At 39.7% G+C, this 18,879-nt stretch overlaps 1 protein-coding gene across 3 annotated transcripts in view; it reads left to right on the top strand.

The window, feature by feature from the left end:
* The window catches only part of SYNPR (synaptoporin), a 287,830-nt gene extending 271,311 nt beyond the window's left edge, over positions 1-16,519 (top strand). For 2 of the 3 annotated variants that reach the window (XM_036878239.2, XM_036878240.2), the window contains 2 exons: positions 9,398-9,589; positions 14,818-16,519. In XM_036878239.2, coding sequence (XP_036734134.2) covers positions 9,398-9,589; positions 14,818-15,075 — 450 coding nt within the window. In that variant the 3' untranslated portion in view covers positions 15,076-16,519. The remainder of the gene's footprint in view (positions 1-9,397; positions 9,590-14,817) is intronic. The other variant, XM_036878241.2, reaches the window with a different exon arrangement.
* The last annotated feature ends 2,360 nt before the right edge of the window (positions 16,520-18,879 follow it).

Genomic DNA, 18,879 nt, shown 5'->3' with positions numbered 1-18,879 from the left:
TATTGTACTTGACATGAAACATTTGGGCACTGTAAACATATCTGGAAGTCACCAGATGTCAGGCAGGGTATAGATGAAACATCTGGAGGGAATGTAGCATACAGGAGACATGGTGGGAGACTTGAAGTCAAAAGCAGCCAGATGTGAATGTCATTTCTCACATGTACTCTGTGCTTCAGTCTCCTCTCAACATACCAAGTCCTTTTCCTGCAAAGCCATTATCACCATTTGTAATTATACATTCTTAAGTGATTTTTTCAGTAGGGTCTTTCCTCCAACAGAATAAAGACTGGGGCCATGTCTGTTTTTAATAACTACTGTATTCCTAAGACCTGATACCTAAGTATCAGTAAGTCTGTTCTTACTATAGATTTGTCAAATAACTGAATGAACCCACATGATGTATTTGACCACCAAAACCCACTGAATAATACCGATATACCTTTCTATACTGTTGTATATTCAATTAGTATATATAGAATTTTCCTGTGTATGTGTGAAAATTCACTGAGGGCTTACTATTTGTCAGGCACTGAGGTAAGCATTTTATTGAATTAACTCATTTATCCTTGGCAAAACCCTGTGAAAATATGTGTCATCATTGCCCCCTCTACAGATAGAAAAACTGAGGCTTAATGGGGTCCAGAGCTAGTTAGTAAGAGTTCAGATTTGAACCCAGGGCTGCCTGACTTAAAAAACTTAGCCCTCATGTGATACTTTATTTTCTAAAAAACCTCCCTCACAAATTCTTAATGAAGATTACGTAGAATAATGTATATAAAGGTCTTAGCATAGTGCCTTGCTTATCATAAGCACTGAATCAATAGCTTCTGTTACTAGTAATACTACTACTTCCACTATTAATTCATTTTGAACAGTTATTAATTTTCCAAAATTACTATGAACTTGTTTTGAAAGGTTTATGGTATTTGTAATGAAAAGCTTAGGTAGGATCAATTGGAAATCAAATCAGATTTCAAGCAGTGTTTTCAACCTATGATGCAGAGTAGCATTGCAGCAAGAAAGTGAGGACTTTGCATCCATTCTGAGATTGTCAGACAGCCAAGAATACCTCCCTCTTGCACCAAGATTATGAAATCAATTGTCTATGATGAGCCAAAGAGGGAGATGCAGAGGATCTTTACAAGTCTTCTTTTCATAAGTCAAAAACAAGAAACAGGGGGCCTCAGTTCCACAGGTGAGCAACCACAAATCAGTGGATAAAGTTCTCTGGGAACAGACTGGAAAAAGAAAAAGTGCAGTATGTCCACAATCAAATTGAACTTAAAAGAGAATAAGAAATGAAATCCTACATTGATTCTCAAGCACAAGTCAGATTCTTCACACATGAAATAAGATAATTAATTATTAGCCAGCCCTTGTAACAGAAGAGCTTCAGCATCCACTATATATCTCTCCCTGCAAAGTCCATTCATTGACGGTGGGACAATAATGCATCTGACAGTAACACCATGGAACAACCAGAAAGCCCAGGGAAAGGAGAGGCATAAACCACAGGAGGGCTGAGAACAGAACCTCTCTGGCTGGTATCTCCCAGCCTCTACTCTGTTTTTAGAACAGCACTTAGCCTGTTGGGGGAAGATATAAATATTGGACAGATGATTGGGAAAGGAGACAGACAGAATGATGGGCAGATGAACGAATCAGTGGGATCTGGAGTCAAACAGACCTTAGTTTGGTACCCAATTCTTCTGTTCACTTAACTTCGCTAAGCCACCCTTCCCTTCATCTGTAAAATAGGGCAACAGCTGCTTTACAGGGTTATGGTAAGGCTGGACCAAAGTGAAATATGTAAAGCACTTTAACATCATACCTGACACATGGTGGGCCCCCAGTAAAGCTGGTTTAGAATATAAAGAGAATCACCTTCCATTGGGGGAAACAGACTTGGGAGCTCAGCAAACTTTGATTGCAAACAAGGCTTAGCAACTTAGTGACTCTGAAACCTCCAGGAACTCACTTAATCTTTTTGAATTTTGATTTTCTCATCTGTAAAGTGGGATCAGTGATAGCCCCTCAAAGTGTTACAATGAGACTTAAATAAATAACATATGGAATACGCAGTGTCTAGTACATAATAACTGCTCTGTAAATGACGAATCCAAGTATTAATGTTGTAGCTTAATTTTTATTATGAGCCAATAAATTAATGGGCCTCTAAAGGCAATAGAGTGCTGTTATAATAGATTAAGAACAGATCCTAGACCCAAACACCCTGGTTCCAAATACAAGTTCTGTGTCTTTTGAGCTGAAGTGTCCCATCTGTAAAATGGGACCTCGTATTTCATCTCATTTCACCAGCCACCATCCTGGCACGTGTCCTGAGAATACAGCGGTCAAGTCATACTTTAAACCCTACACCTTGCCTGAAATGCAGCTCCACTTGGCAGGGCTGTCCCTGTGGGCCCACTCCTCCCTTGGGCTGCCACTATGCAAGGACCAAGCCTCCCTTTGGTCACACTGATCTGCTTTCAGACTTCCACCGGAGCAGTGGGGCAAAGCATTATGCCACCATATCAACCCACATATTGGAGCCTACAAACCAGGAGGGATGTAAGAGGCATGTTGGACTTGTATAAGCTAAGTTGAGGGATGACTACAAGGGCCTTCTCAGACTCAAGTACCAAGAGAAATAGTGATATCAATGGCCCAAAACAGGAAAAGGGGCATCACTCTCAGTTGACCATGGATATAAATGCACTTGGATTTGTTAATTCTAGATTAGAGATGTGCTATCCAATAGGGTAGAAATAGCAAAATGTGGCTGATATGAATTAAGATGTGCTGTAGGTAAATAAACACCAGATTTCAAAGACTTAATACAAAAAAACACCAAAAAATCTTATTAATAATTTATATTAATATCTTATTAAGAATTTAAATTCTATAACATATTTTAATATTATAATATCTTATTACTAGTAAGTGATTTTTAAATTGATTATATGAAATTATAATCTTTTTGTATATTGGGTTTTATTATTTAAATACATATAATTTATAATCATAATTAATTGCACCAGTTTCTTTTAATGTGGCTTCTATAAAACTTAAAATTTCACAAGTGATTCACATCTCTGGTTCATATTCTGTTTCTATTAGACACACTGGGTGAGAGTCTCAGTAGTCCTACCTCAGGTGAGAAATTTCAGGCATTCTCTGCCCCTTGTCTGTCACCTGGGCCTTGAATTATTTATTATTGTTCTTAAATTTTTTTTCTTAAACTTAAATAAAATGTATTTTTGAACAAAACCCTTTACCACTACTGGATATAGAAATACAGCATTATGTGACATACTTAGAAGATAATCACAGAAATGAATCCGTGGGGGTGAAAAAAGAGTACTCTATTGATAAATAGGTGATAAATGTTTGTTAAATAGGTGCTAGAAACAGATTAGTACCCAGCTGAGACTTTCTCCTTTACTAATCACAGTGAAAGAGAATTATGAAGAACAATGCCTTTCTTCCTATGCAGCTTAGTGTTATTTATTGATAAGTGTGTGTTGCCACAATGGTAGGTAACCCAACTTCAGAAGGCCTGCACATAATGGAAAACTCTCACTAAATATGGAGTCCCGTGTCCTGAATTCAAGTCGCAGTTACTTGTGACAGCTTGGACATATCACTTATCTTCCCTGCTTCTGTAAAATGGGTATAATTATCTGCATGCAGTTATTATAAAGACTAAATGATCTTCTGTGATACCATGTTTAAGACTGTAGACATTCTCCAGAAGTCCATGTCATTGTTATTAGTCCTTCAAGTGAAATAATAAAACAAACTTGAGAGTGGACAAAGTTTTTCCATCCAGCCACTGCTTAGCTTTTCTGTCTTCCAAGACAAGCCCATAGCTCTCAGAACTGAGCTCCTGTCTTGCTGTTTGATTTCCGTATTTCTTGACTCATGGCCTCTGGGATTCCTGAAGGCTGACCAAGTGAAGTGAATCCAGATACACTGAGGAAGAGGGTGACTTGTTGGACTGCCCGGTTTCTGGTATAGGCTCTCTGTGTGGGCATCAGCGGTCAGCTACAGAAAAAACAGCAAAGCCATCAAGTATGCAGAACAGATATGGAGTCACTGGAGTTGAAATACTGGGAACATTTGCTAATAGATAGAAATGAAAGAATCGACAGTGTTTTCCAATACCCAATGGAGCTGCAGTGTACCACTCTCAGGGATAAACATCAACTAAAGTAATTATCCACAAAAAAATATACCACCAGGCTCATCTGGTTCTAAATTACTAGGTTTTCTGTCACCAAAAATGACTCCCTCTTGTATGCTCCAGAGTGATCCAGGACAAGCATATTTAGTATATTAAATTGAATTTTAGTAAAAATGAGTTTGCTAACAGCAAATTAGGAAAAGAGGGAACAAAATTACGTACCCAACAAAAGAAATGTAAACAAACCACCCCACCAGCATTCACACAGGCTGCCCCCTGGGCCGAGGAAGCTGTTCTCTTGGATCACTGAATGGATACTTAAAATGTATCGCAGAAACATCATCAGACAGTGTGTCAGTGTTCTTTCGGTACAGAGAGAGACCAATCATTCGGAGCATGTTTTATAAACCACTTAATGGACCATGGGCAAATCACTTAGCTCTCTCTTGACTGCCATTTCTTCACTTGTAACATGGGGCTAATAACACCTCTTGGACTACTTCTTGGAGCTTTAAGGGGCCACATAGATCCAGAGTATGGAAGGTTTCAGGAAGCATTAAAGCACCTTCTGAATGGCAGTGTCTCTACTTCATGGGAATAAATAACACAAGCAAGCTAGCAGAAGGTATCTTCAAGCACTGTGATAACCTAGGAGTAAATGTTACAACTGTGTAAGTTTTTTCTATGCATACTGTGTCTCTGTTAGATATGCAAGGGATAGTAGCATTTGTAAACAACTGGGCCCTTGTCTGCACCATCAATAGACAATCACTTCTCAAGTGGGAGGCATTTACCTCCTGACACAGAAGATGGTTTCAGGTGGACAGTTAACATGGCATTACATAACATGAATGAGAAGGTTACTCCATAGACAATTTAACTTCAAGCCTTCTAGTTAGGTCATGCTAGTATTTCTTATCCCTATCCTTATACTTATGCTAATATTCAATATTCCTCTAACACTTGTTAATCTCCCTTTTAACAAAGATCCTAGGCTCCAAAGCCTTGTGCAAACATCATCAGCTAGAACTTTTTTTTTCACTGTACAGCGTCTGTATTTGCAGTTTTCTTCTATCCACAGCAAGTTGTATTGGTTTACTATTTCTAGTATACATATAATTTCCTTCTGAGGTAACCTTATTTATGTAGAAAGGGTAATTTGCTTTAAATGTAATATTAAAGGTATGTGGATAAAATCAAAATAGTTTATGTAGTACCAAAATAACTAAGGCTTAGAAAACATCAACTAAGGTAATTATCCACAAAAAAATATACCACCGAGCATCTTGCCCCCCCAACATGTTGGAAAGGTTGATTACACCACAGTAATCAAGCCAGGCATTAATTATAAATAAAGTATTTGAACTGTCTACACTTCTGTTTTCTCACAAGAAAAGTAGCGCCACCCTAAGTACCTGTGTTGTAAGGTTAATGATGTCCAAGCGCTTAGCAGAGTGACTGGCATAGAGGAAGCACCCAGTAAATGTGGGTGACAACAGCTGTTGCAGCTTCTGTTTCACTTGTTGGGTGTGTAATGTTGTTCCCTCTTTTCCTAATTTGCTGTTAGTTCAGGGACACTAGTTCAGGGCAGCTTCTGATGGATGCTCTGCCCTCTCTGCCATGCCCTGTGCCCAGGAGGTGACTATGTGGGTTACATCAGAGACTCCCCACCCTCTGGGTGCCACATGGGTTTGGCCAATGGGAGCCTCAGCAGGAAATTGGATGGAAGGAAATGGGGGTCAGGAATTTGTCCCCACATGTCATTCCCTGCAAGTAACCTCAAACTCAGGCTTACACCCAAAGCCAAAACAAGTTCAGGCTAACAGAGTCTTCAACTAGATTTTTTGACGTAGTCTCCCCATCTTCACCCTTTGATTACTTACACAAAGCCTGGCTTGAAGCTACTTTCTGAAACCCTTTGATGCAAAACTCTCGATTCTACTGACATTTATTATTTGGTCTAATTATAAATCCTCAGGCTGCTGTAAGGAAAAATGGAGCCATCTGAGGTTCTGTCTGGGAGAGCCATTGATATAATCAATCAGTGTCTTGATCACGTTGCCACATTGTTTTGATTTGTTCCAATTATAAAATATGTCTTAAAATACACAGGCTTACATAAAACAAAAAAAAAAAATCATCCCTAAATCTACCATTACCACTTGGTAAACTCTTACACAATGTTATATACCTAAATATAAATTTTTTTTAACGAAATTGGGACCATTTTGTACATTCATTCATTCTTTCCTTCATTCTCTCACTCAACAAATGTCGGTGACATCTCTTCTGCCAAGACCCAGCAATGAGCAAGGTGGACACAGTCCCTGCCCTTGTGGAGCTGACATCTTTTTGGGAGAAGTAGGCAGACAAATGTATTTTCATTCTCACAACCATCCTATGAGACAGAAATTGTCATCATACCAACTTAGACCTAAACTGAGGCTTCAAATAGTCTAGCAAATAGCCTAAGGTCACACAGCTAGTAAGTAGCAGAATCAGAATTCAGTCCCATTCTGAGCTTCTGACTTGTATAAGAGACACCTTCATATAACATACTGATCCCTCTTTACAAAATGGTACTGGGGGTAAAAGATTAGTTTCCCAAAATAACATACTTACTCCAAGCACATAGATCGTTGACTTCAGTCATGAAGTTTGTTTATGAAAAATGATTCCTTATTATTTGTCACATTTAAATTAAGTAGGCCCTCAAATCTAACTTTATAACTTTTTTAGTGCATTTGTTTTAATTAAGATCAATATTCCTTAACACAGAAATGAGAGGCCATATTGACTAATCAAGCTCACAGGTAGTGGAAGCAGGAGGAAGTCCTACGATCCTAGGGAGAGAGGCTTCCCCTCTCCCTGCTTCATAACTCTGAGAGATTTTATTTAACCCCTTTGTGCCTCTGTTACCTAAACTATAAAATGGGGATAGGATTAGCATCCATTTCAGATCTATTTCTGGAGAGCATCTACCCAGAGGTGGATCTGGATTTGAATTCTGGCTCTGCCACTTTCTTTGTGTGTCCATGCAAACTGGGAATAAATACTTCACACACAGTAAGTGCTCAGTAAATTTAGGTATTCTCACTATTATTATTTTAACAAATAAGTCTAAAAACATTTATATTATTTTCTCCAATTTCCATTTGAGGTATCTTCATGTGACTCTGTTCTAATTTCCCCATCTTAACACCTTTTTGACAAGTTTATTTCTAATTGTGTTGAGCATAAAAATGACAACTACTATCTCATAGTTGGAATTATAGGGTATCTGTGGCCCCTAACACATATGAAACACCAAGACACTGAGTCCATATTTCTAATTTTTTAATCCCACATAAGACCTTGCTCAGTACCTGGCACGTTACACAAAAATTACTCTTTGAATGAATAAATGCATGAATGAGTGAATGAAGTAAGGGACCAAATTGAGCATGAATAGAAAGTTGTATTTGACACAGTTCCTGATTTATTTGTACTCCGTCTTCCTTGAATTGAATTTCTAATTAAAACTCAAACACTTGAGACTCTTAATTCCAAATTTCTTATTCATGTTGAAACAGCTATAGATGTTGTATTTGTTTGCCTGTTTGTTTATGCTACCATTTCATTCCAGAAATGACTTGTGGTGGCCTACAAGCACATATGAAACTCAAGATGGAATTAATTAAAAATGAGAAGGAAAGAAGAAGGGAATAGAAGGATGGGTATATAAACTAAGTTCGGAATAAGGTCCAAAAACTCATGCCATAAAAACCCTATGAGTGGGTAACATATTGGCCCTAAATTTTCTGGAACCAACATGAAAAAGTCAGCCAGTGAGTTACATGATTCACAGCAACCCTGGATGAAAAGAGACTCATTTCTCAGAGTTCTCAGCCACTCTCAGTATTGAACACTGTAGAGCAGTCTCCATAAAGCTCACACCTAAGACCTATCGACCACAACATCTTTAGATTGTAAGAGAACCTTTGGTGTAGCTTACAGGATCTTGATGAAAAGTCAGCCGGCCATACCATGAAGGAAGTCTAATCGGAATAAATAAGATGTACACTGCCCTTGGGTAAGAAAGAGACAAATGTCAAGTTTCCTCTTTAAGGGGCTTCTCATTTAGAATAAAAAAGAAGACTATTTCAGTTGGTACACCAAATTACTATTCTGTTTTGTTTTTATTCCAAGTAAGCACTATGCAACATTTTTATAGTACCAAACATAAATTCAGTAAACCTGAAAATCTGTCCTGTATTAGAACATGGTTTGCTTACGACTTGGACAGTGACTGCTACCCACCACCCCTCTGAGTCATGAGGGAGGATATGAGAGGTAGCCCCCATTATCAGAAGCTTGGAGTTTGTTTGTTTTTTAATATTCATCCCCTTACACCATAGAGATTTTGTTTGATAAAAATAAAGAAGCTTCTTTCCCCTGTACTCATAGCAGATGGTTTTGTAAATGAGATGGATCTGGATTTGAATTCTGGCTTTGCCACTTTTTTGTGTGTCCTTTTATCTCTGGGCCTCCATTTCCTCATCTTTAAAATGAGCATTAAAAAAGACAATCTAATGTGACATTTGTAAGGATAATGTTGTGTAAAACCTCTTGCCCCTAAAAGGCACTCAAAATATCATAATTCTTACTATCTCCTCCTTAACACATATTGAAAAATATAATTAATAACATGCAGGTTTGTTAAATGAAAAATAATGAATGAGTATTGCCATCCAGGAATCTCTACAAACAGCAGATCTCTCCATTTGAAATCATCATAACATGGGGATAAGATGTGCTCTAGAGTGAGGTGTGCCTGGGTTTGAATCCTAATTCCATGATCGATTATCTGGGGGATCTCAGACATGCTGGTCAACCATTTTCCATCTTGATTTTTGTCATGTGCAAATAGGGTAATGACAGAAAACTTCTCTACAGGGTTCTTATAGGAACAATTCGATGAGGACTCTAAGTTCTTACCATCATTTCTGGGGCATAGTAAGTATTCAGTAAATATTATTTTTATTTATTTTATAGAAAAATAATATAAAACTTTTTTTTCTTTAATTTTTTCTCAATTTTTCCCTGGTTCCACTGCTGTGGAATCTTGGAATTTTCCAAAAATCAAGCCAAATAGTTGTGTAAACCAATCGATTTGTTTCTAGAATTCACATTTCTTACACTGTCTTATCTTTCTGTCTGTTTCTGTAGGACTTTATCGTCACTGTAGTCTTTTCGTTCTTGTGGCTGGTGGGTTCATCAGGTTGGGCCAAAGGATTGTCTGATGTCAAGGTCGCAACGGATCCCAAGGAAGTATTGTTGCTGATGTCAGCTTGCAAACAGCCATCCAACAAATGCATGGCTGTCCACAGCCCTGTAATGTCCAGCTTAAACACATCTGTGGTATGTTTTCATCTATACTTTCCTCCTAAATCTTTGCTTGCCAGTCAAGGAAATAAGAAAACCATCTCATAAGTCATCTTGGAGATTTCTGCCTTCAGAACTAGGCCAATCTGAAAGGTGATGTTTCACTCCACGTGCAAGAGGATTCTTTGGCTTTCAAGTTTTCTATTGTCAGAACCCTTAGACTTCAATGCTGCCAATTACGGAGTCTTAATAAAAGCCCAGCAGGTTTGGCAGCCACTGCTTGGATGACAGTCCCATCAAAATTCTAAGCCATAAGAAGATATAAAACCTGAACTTTAAGGCTGAAGCCTTGCAGAAGTTAAAAGGAATATTTGATGACATAGAGGTTTCCTGGGAGGAAAACACTGTTCAGGCCACACATGGTTAGAATATATCCAGTAGACTGTTCTGGAGAAAAATATACAGCCCTAGTTGAATACAGAAAGAAGTGCATAATATAAAAAATACTTATAATAGTCGTGGTAATTTTTTTAATCTTCTCCATGCTCTCAGTTTAGCTGCTTGATAACTTTAGAAAAGCTGACCTATATTAGTTTTTAAGAAGTCAAATATTATCATAAAATGTAGAGCTCTTAGAGGAACATGGAAAATTTGACAAATAGCAAGACCCCTAAATTGGATTCTTAGTTTATGAGTGTAAGAACTTCTGTTATTCCAAAGAAAGAAACTGTCTCAGAAAGACAGAAACTATAATGGCAACAAAAAACAGAAGTTACTGAGGAATAGAAGGCCCAGTGGTGTTTGCTGAAGAAACAACATTCCTTAGCAACCCTTAAAAATTATTATCTTTGCTTCAAGGTTAACTTAGGTTCCTACAGCTTTCTGAAATTTAATCTGAGAAGGAATTTCAGAAGGGAAAGAGGTTTGCTCATCAGCTCCTGATGATTTAGCTGTGAATGTTGCCTTAGTAAGGTAGTAAGTATTAGCATCTATAGTCACTTTTCCTCACTGCTGGCCACACCTGTAGATGAGTATTTTTAGGTGTTTAAAATATATTTTACTGCTTCTGTACTACTTCTTTGTTTATAGTCATTGTTTAATGAAAATTATTGTAATCCTGGTCTCAAAATCTAAGAGAGCAAAGATAAAATCAAAGAACAAAATTGAATGTCTGTTAGTTTAATGATTAATTTTACAATAAATTATGTCATCATGCATAGTCCATTTAAATCCAGTTTTGATGTCTTTAGTAAGTTTTAGATTAGAAGATGGGAATTTTGAATGAGAAACAATGTGACATGTCTCTCAAAATCAAAAAGAGAAATGGATGTTAACAAATACTGTGGTGTATGAAAGGACAGGTCTGGCACTGTTACCATTACAGATCCATATCAGGTAAGGGCCTTCCAAGTCCTAGTGACAGAAAACGCAGTTCACACCAGCTAAAGCAAAACAAGCCTCATACCCCTAAAGTCTGTTCTTTGCATCCACTCTGGTACCAATGTCTGTATTTGTTAGAATGGTTGGGTTGCAAGTAATAGAACTATTTCTGACAAACTTTATCAGGGAAAAACATTTTCGGAAGGATATTGAGTAGCTCAGAAAATTGACAAAATGTAAAGAAACAGACTCTAAAACTAGGTAGCATCTAGAGCAGGAGCAAGGTTCTAGATGTTAGATACCAAAGAATGGTGTCACCAAGTTGCTGTCAATAGCAGGTTGTATCTAACGTTACATTATTCTCAAGATTCAAAGTTCCAGGAAGAAGTTCAAGTCACTTGACTACAACTTGGCTGTCCAAAGGAAATACAAATTTATATTACCAAAAGCAAAGGAAAAGGATATTAATCTGCTAAAATATAACAATTTTTTTTTCATTACAGAATTCTGTGGCTTTAAATCATATTGAGCCTGCTTTTCATAAAAAGCGAAAGACATTAGCAATGTGTCTTCCAAGGTCAGAACCCAGGGCCCAGAACTGGGAAATGCCAGAAAACCCGACATTTCTCATCCTTCGGCCCTCACCTCTCTCTCCTTATATTATTCTTACAATTTTAAGATGGAATTCTTTTTTTTCCTTTTTACACAAGAGAAGTGAGCCACCCTACAGTTTCTGAGTTTGCATTTCTTTTTAAGGAAACATGTTAGACTGAACTAAAATCACTCTGGTCCAAACCCAAGTTTCTCGTGGAGAGAATCTCATTAGCTCCTCTTGGGCCAGGTGTCTATCTTGGTATCATAAGTTATGGCTGGGTTTTGGGAGTCATGCAGCAGAAATATGGCTCACAGAACCCACCCTACTAGGCAAGCGTATGTTTTAGATAAGGAGCCAGATACATATCACAAGAGATGACCTCTACAAGCAAATGGTTCAGCAATAAAAGCACCATTTTCTACCTGGGTAGAAAATTTACTATCTTCAAAGCATTTTGCCATCTAATATGTCACACTAACCTAATAGGTAGATGAGCTCTCCAGATGTCATAAATAGAAGTAACTGATGCGAAGGGACTTGCGTAAGGCCTCCCAAGTAGTTGCAGCAATGCCAGATTACAGCCCAATTCTCCTGAAGCTGTCACCACTCAAAATAGTAAGGACACAGTTCTAGAGTTAGTCTGCCAGGGTTAGAATCTTGGCTCCACTACTCAGTAAGTAATTGCCCTTGGCCACGTTAATTAAGCTCTCTGCCTTAGTTTCATCATCTGTGAAATGGGGATGTGTTAGAACAGATTTCACAAGACTGTTGAAAGGATGTGATAATACACTGTAAGTACTTAGCACAGTGCCCAACATGTGGTAAATGTTCAGTAAGTGTCAGCTGAAAGCTGCTACTAAAATATATTCACTTTCTTTAGTGTCACATAGTGTTAGAGTCCAAAGAAGGGGGAAAGAACATTTTTTTTATTCTCTCAACTTTTCTTTCAAAGGTTCCCAAGATAGTGAGCATAACTAGTCTATCCATGCTTCCTACTTCTGCCTTTCCAGTTTCACCTGCATATCTTGATACCTCTTCTCAGATAATCTAGATTTCAGTTCCACATTCATTGTCAAGCTATAATCAGTCTCCTTTAATCTCTTTCTCTTGTCTCCACATCTGAGCTTGCATCAAAATCTTTACTCTAATATCAGTTGCAACAAAATGTCAAGAAAATATTCAGGGATTCTTGTGCCCCTAAAATGGGCCAGCCAGGAGACCCATGATGGCTCTGTGATGACAATGAAACAAGAGAGCACTGTTCCTTAAAAGTGCCCCGGGGAATGCCTTGTTTATGTGCTTACTTTCAAGCTGCATTTCCCTGATTGCTAGGTTCTTTTTGAGCATCACTTTTTTAGAAACCAAGTAACAGCAGGGAAAAGGGAGAGGCCAAGGAATAGGAAACATAGAATTACAGCCCTGGGCACAGCCACACCCCTTCATGTCTGAAAAGATTCCTGCTCACATATTGACACATACTTAACAAAGGTAGAATTTAATCTAAATCTCCCCTTTGATGGAAAAAATCATAGTTATTGTTCTCATGGTTAAAAGGTCCTGTATGTAAATTAGAGTTCTGTCATGATTAATCCATTTCATTATGTAATATTATACTAGAAGTTTTGTGTCTCACTCAGCAAGGAAGCTAGAACATGGCACAAAATAATGTTAAATAAATACCAGTTAGTGTTAAAGGAAGAAAAGATGATGGAATAGGAGAGAAGGAAGAGAGGAATGTCTGGATAAATCAGTCTTCAATTAAATCAGCTGGGAACATGGATACTGTTTTGGCCATTGAGGTCTCTCAAGAACATGGCTTCACTATCAACGACCCACTTCAGTTATGCTTGTGGCAAAAGAGTCAATTGAATGCAATTCATGGAAATATTTTTTAAAGTTTCAGATTTAAAAAGATTCAGAGGTTTGCTTACCAGTCTGTGGGCATTTCCCAACATGTGCCACACCATCTAGCTGCTTTACACACTTGCTCTTTAATCTTCACAGCTATCCCCCAAGGAAGAAAGAACTGTCCTCATTCCATATAAGGAAAAAAAATGATGAAGGCCAGAGGCTAGCCTTGTCCAAGGTCACAGAGCAGGAAAGTACAGAGCCACTCTGGTTCCAAAACCTACGGGACGACTCCAAGGCTGATACCCAGTCAGTGGGCCCCGACCCACCTGCTGCTGAAATACTGAAATGCCATGGTAAACAGCCCCTGCTCCAGGCCCCAGCACTCCTCATCTTGACTATACTAGCCCCCCAATCCGGGGCACTCTGGACCACCCTACCAAATAGCAACCAAGGGATGAGTCTTGGCCCGGCGAAGGGCTTTATCTCTGGTACTCCAGAACCATGTCCCATGTGCATTTTGACTGGCCAGTGTCATTTGAGTGGTTGCTGAATATACTTCAGTGTCACCACAGCGTGGTATCATGCTGTTGTTATGTCTCCTGTAAGGAGCTGTTAAAATGGCCTATCTGGGAAATTCCCAGGTCAGAACAACTGTTCTGTTTGGGGCCTCTTGAAACAGTGAACAGTCTGCTTCCATCAAACATGTAGGCCCTGGGGAGGTAACACTTGACCCTGACTCAAAACCACATTATTTCTAGAAAGTAAGAGGAATTTCCACAGGAAAGCTTCTCATTCTGTTCTTGAGGAAACATTTACATCTCCCCACATGAAACGTGTACTGCATCCACAGCCTGCTTTCAGCGTCCACTTCTGCATGTGAGTGGTGGCACAGAGAGTGCAACTGTTCAGAATCACAACCTCTGGGCACATGATTGTGTGATTGTGCATGTGCTTCTCTGCATACCACCTGAATCAAAGCTTACTCCATGCACTTGAACAAAACCTTGCACACTGTGAGGGATAATGTCATTTGGGGAGAGAAAGGGTGTAGGCAAGGGCTCAGACTGTGGAGTCGGACAGAACAGGACATAACAGGGCCTGACCGGTCTACAACTTACCAAGTCGTGTGACCTTGAATGACATCTTATCCTTGCTGAACCTCAGTTTTCACATTTTTAACATGGGTATAATAATAGCACCTTCTTAGACTAAATGCATCAGTACACATAAAGCCCTTTAATACAGAGTCTAGCATGTAGTAAGCATTCAATAAAAGTCAGATATTCTAAGTGAAATAGTGGTTCCAAATGAAAAATTGGAAGAGGCCACACATTGAAGTGAAAATGACCTTTGTGTTGTGAAGGATTTTTTCTGAAATTGAGATTTTTCTTGGGTTTCTGTCTTGTCTATCAACTCATTTGCTTTCATTTTCCTTCAGGTCTTTGGATTCTTGAACTTCATCCTCTGGGCTGGAAATATCTGGTTTGTTTTCAAGGAGACTGGCTGGCATTCCTCAGGACAGAGATACCTTTCAGACTCAATGGAGAAACACTCGAGCAGCTATAACCAAGGAGGGTACAACCAAGACAGCTATGGGTCAGGCGGTGGGTATAGCCAGCAGGTGGGTTTGGGGCCATGCTCAGATGAGTTTGGCCAGCAGCCCAGCAGCCCTGCTTCTTTTACCAATCAGATGTAAGAGGGTCACATTTGCATTCTTCTGGAGAGAGCCTCACCACCTTCCGTTTCAGTGCCAGAATAATTTTTTAAGAGTTTCAATCAATTATTAATGCAGAGTGCTGAAAGTAAATCAGACATCTGTGGGCCTCGTTAAGGCAGAAAGGCCTGGGTCATGATAAACAGTACTTAGAGATGAAGGGACATGAGGAGATACATTATTCATCATAGATGGCTAATTGGAGAGTACCTTGGTATATATACACAGATACTTTTATGATCATTTTGTATGTGTGTTGAGATAGTAGAAGCATTTTGTAGCTTAAAGTCTCTAGCATATAATATGCATAAATAAATTAAATAGCATTGAGTTTACCTATGCGTTTTGATGCAAAAGACATCTTAATGATTTCTGTAAGACAATTTGGTGTATCACAGTATGCATGCATTCTTTAGTTGCAAGCCTATAGGACTATGAGTCTCTAAGTATTTGTTTCAGACAATTACTCTGTATTCTTTTTATCTGATGAATCAATGCTCTTGTGATTTAGTGCATGAAAAAGCATTTTCTCACAAAATGAACATTTGAACAGTATTTATGAAAATTTTCCAGTTTGCACCATGAATTTGTTAAATGGATGTTTAAAAATATATACTCACTACTTTGTATACTTGCAAATTTGTTTCTCTGGCTTTACCCAATTCTGAATGCACTGTAACTAAGGTTTGGGATTTTTTTCCCTATTGGTAGATATTCAGTATTATATATTGTAATTTCCCAATATTTATTCTATTTACTTAGCTAAATATTTGCATTCTTGTAACTTTCTATGATGTTTTGTGGCTTTTATCCTATAGATCACGAACAATAGGCCCCATAACTGTCTGTGCTTATGGAGTGTTGTTTTCTTAGAATAATGGAGATGCAGATATCAAACACCATAGTCAAGAAGTTATTGTGCTCACAGATGATAAAGGATATTCCGTAGACCCTACACTTCTACACTCCCAGCTAAAATTTCAAATTCTGTTTATTTGTAAAGTTAGTATGTCCCTTGTTCCAATTATTAAAAATGCTCAAGTCACAGCTCAACTTACTAATTACTGGTTTTGATTTGAGTGTTACCCATAAATTAAAAATGACTTCCATGAGCTACCCTGTATCTCAGAGAGCGTTCTTATGAAATATTGCCCAGATGTATTCATCATCAAGAAAATGCCAATCTTCACCTCTTTGTTTTAACTCAGTTGAAGCACCAGGGCCCAATAGTGAGGGCGAGCTGAGCATCTGTATTTCCAGATAAAAGTTGTTATCAATATATAACTCATCTGTCCTCTGTGATGTTGGAAGCATTTTAGCACAAAACAGCCTGTGTCTTAAATATCTGTAACCAGTTTCTGGATCATGTTGGATAAATCTGTATTGTGATATACCTATTGGACCCTAATAAAGTGATTGCATACAATGCCAGCTGGAAATGGAGAATTTTACCAATAGGACCTGGTCAGCTCTCACAGTGAAAAAGCGAGGGACAGAAGCGCAGTGTTGCCACTCTCTCACTCTGTCCTTGTTTCATGAGCCCAGGGTTGCTTGTTTGCTGATTCCCCTCTTCTAGGACCTCCTATGTATTCACTGCTATGCAAGGCACTGGGGATAGAGTAGTGAGTCAAAGGCAGAAACACACCCCACTTTGAGAAGCTTACACTCTATTAGGGTAGACAGGCATTAAAATAATGATCCCCATTGCCCTATTTGTGACCAAAAGAACCACAGGATTCCACGAGAACATTTATCAGAGGGACTTGAGCTAGCCAGGGAGAGGCCAAGGAGCTTGACTTGAAGAGTGCACATGATTTCACAAGGACAGGGTGGGAGCATGCCAGGCAGACTGCAGCCTGCAAAGCTCTGGCAGGGAGGGAGGCAGAGGAGGCAGGATGGATATTATAGGGTTGCCAGGGTGTAATGAGTGAGGGGGCTTTGTGAGAGGTGTGGCTGCCTGCAGAGCATGGGAGAGAGCGCGCTTGGAGTCCGTGAACAGGAATTCTGTCTGCACCCTGAAGAAGCTAAAGGAAAGCAGTGAAGGATTTTCAGAGAGGAGGGGCATGATGAGATTAGAATTTTCAAAAGCTCTCAGTGGCTGCAGGGTGGAGAGCTGCCTGGCAGAGGACAGGAGTAAAGCCCTTCTGGGGACCAGCAGCGGGAGGAGGGGATTGGGGGGAGCTGCCCCACCCACCCCTCACTTCCTGGGAGAGTGGCCACCCCTGACTGCTTCCTTCAGCCCCGGTCAGGAGGGGGGACGGGGCCTCTGCTCATGATAGTGGCCTGAACTCTCCAAAGTAGAGAAACCCTCATAGCCAAACAGAGGTTTTTTGGTGGGGTTTTCTTTGTTTTTTGTGGGGATTTTGGTTTTTTGGTTTGTTTGTTTTTTTAGCCAGCATTAGTTGTTCCAGAGTACCTGGGAACTGATCATGGAAAGCAGTACCTGCCCTGGTCCAGAGCCATGCTTCCCCAGCCCACTGCAGATTCTCAAAAACCTGCTGCTGTGATCCAGCAGGGATTATGCTGAGCTGGTTTGACTCCTTCTGGTTTTGAGAAAAGAACGTTGATCTGGCTTTTTACAAAGGGGGACTAATCAGTGTAGCAGGAGAGCCTGTGCCCGCATGCCTTCTACAGCTCACTCGGAGGCGCAGCTTCGCAGCTTCTGGCTGTAGTTTAGGGTGACTTTACCTTCTGGAGCCCTTGCTTCTATGGGAGAAGTGAAGACTACAAGTAAAGTGGGGAGGCTCTGGGATCCTACAGCCTGGTTAGAACCCCTCTGCTGCCATGTGCCTGACTCCCCTTTTCCTTCCTCTGTCCCTTCTCCAAAGCTCTGGGACTTCCCTGAAGGCAAGTACAGCCTGGGCATGTACGGGCGTTCACGCCCCAGGGGCCACCCTCAGTCGCTGGGGGACCTGAGCAGATCAATAAATGCCTTTGGCAAAATGCTTAGCTTCTCATTCATTCTTTTGCCCATCTCTGCAATAAGGATAATGGTACTATTTGCTTCATAAGACTGATATCAACATGGAAACAGCCATGTAAAGGCATTAGAACAACTTCTGGCCCACAGCAGGCACTGAGTTTGGGATTCCCTGAAAGTAGAGAAAGGTGATTCAAGGAAGCAAGAGTGAGGGAGGGAAAGAAAAAAGAAACAGAAGCCGTGAAAGGCGCGCTTACAGCTGCTGGTGAGGGCAGAGGAGCAGATGCTCTGCATTCCAAGCTCCTGGCTGCAAACCACCTGGCTGGCACTACCCACTGTTCCACTACACTTTAAGCTAGAAGTGCTTGGCCTGTTTGACTGCGGTGCATTCAGTAAAGACCCAGACCAAGTGTTTACACAGAGATACTGAGTCCCTAATAGTTGGAAGGACAGCTTTTGTCAGAATCATTGGCCAATATGAATAAAATAAGACCCAATTCACTGAATAATTAAGTCATTAAGACAGCTAAAGGTCCAGTTGAGCTAAAAAATGACTTCTTAACATGCTTGACTTGGAGACTGGGGCTTTGCTGGGGTTTAGGCCTCAGCTAAATGCCCTTTAGCACCTGTTGGCAGCAAATCCTTCCAAGAAGGGCCTCGTTCCTATCATCTCCCCGAGACCTCCATGAATAATGTGCACTGGACACTAAAAGGCCAAGATGAGACCAGAAGAAGGCTTCCTGGAAGTCCTGTATGTCTGTGGAAAATATCTTGAGTCTAGTTGAGTATTTTCATTAAAGGGGCTAGTCCCCTGACTTACTGAACAAAATTTGAAAGAGATTATAAGTCTAATAGGTTTCTTGGTA

This window comes from Manis pentadactyla, chromosome 1 (assembly GCF_030020395.1).
Source record: "Manis pentadactyla isolate mManPen7 chromosome 1, mManPen7.hap1, whole genome shotgun sequence".
Taxonomy (NCBI): domain Eukaryota; kingdom Metazoa; phylum Chordata; class Mammalia; order Pholidota; family Manidae; genus Manis; species Manis pentadactyla.
Note: the sequence above shows the minus strand (reverse complement) of the source record. Positions and strands in the feature narration are given on the sequence as shown.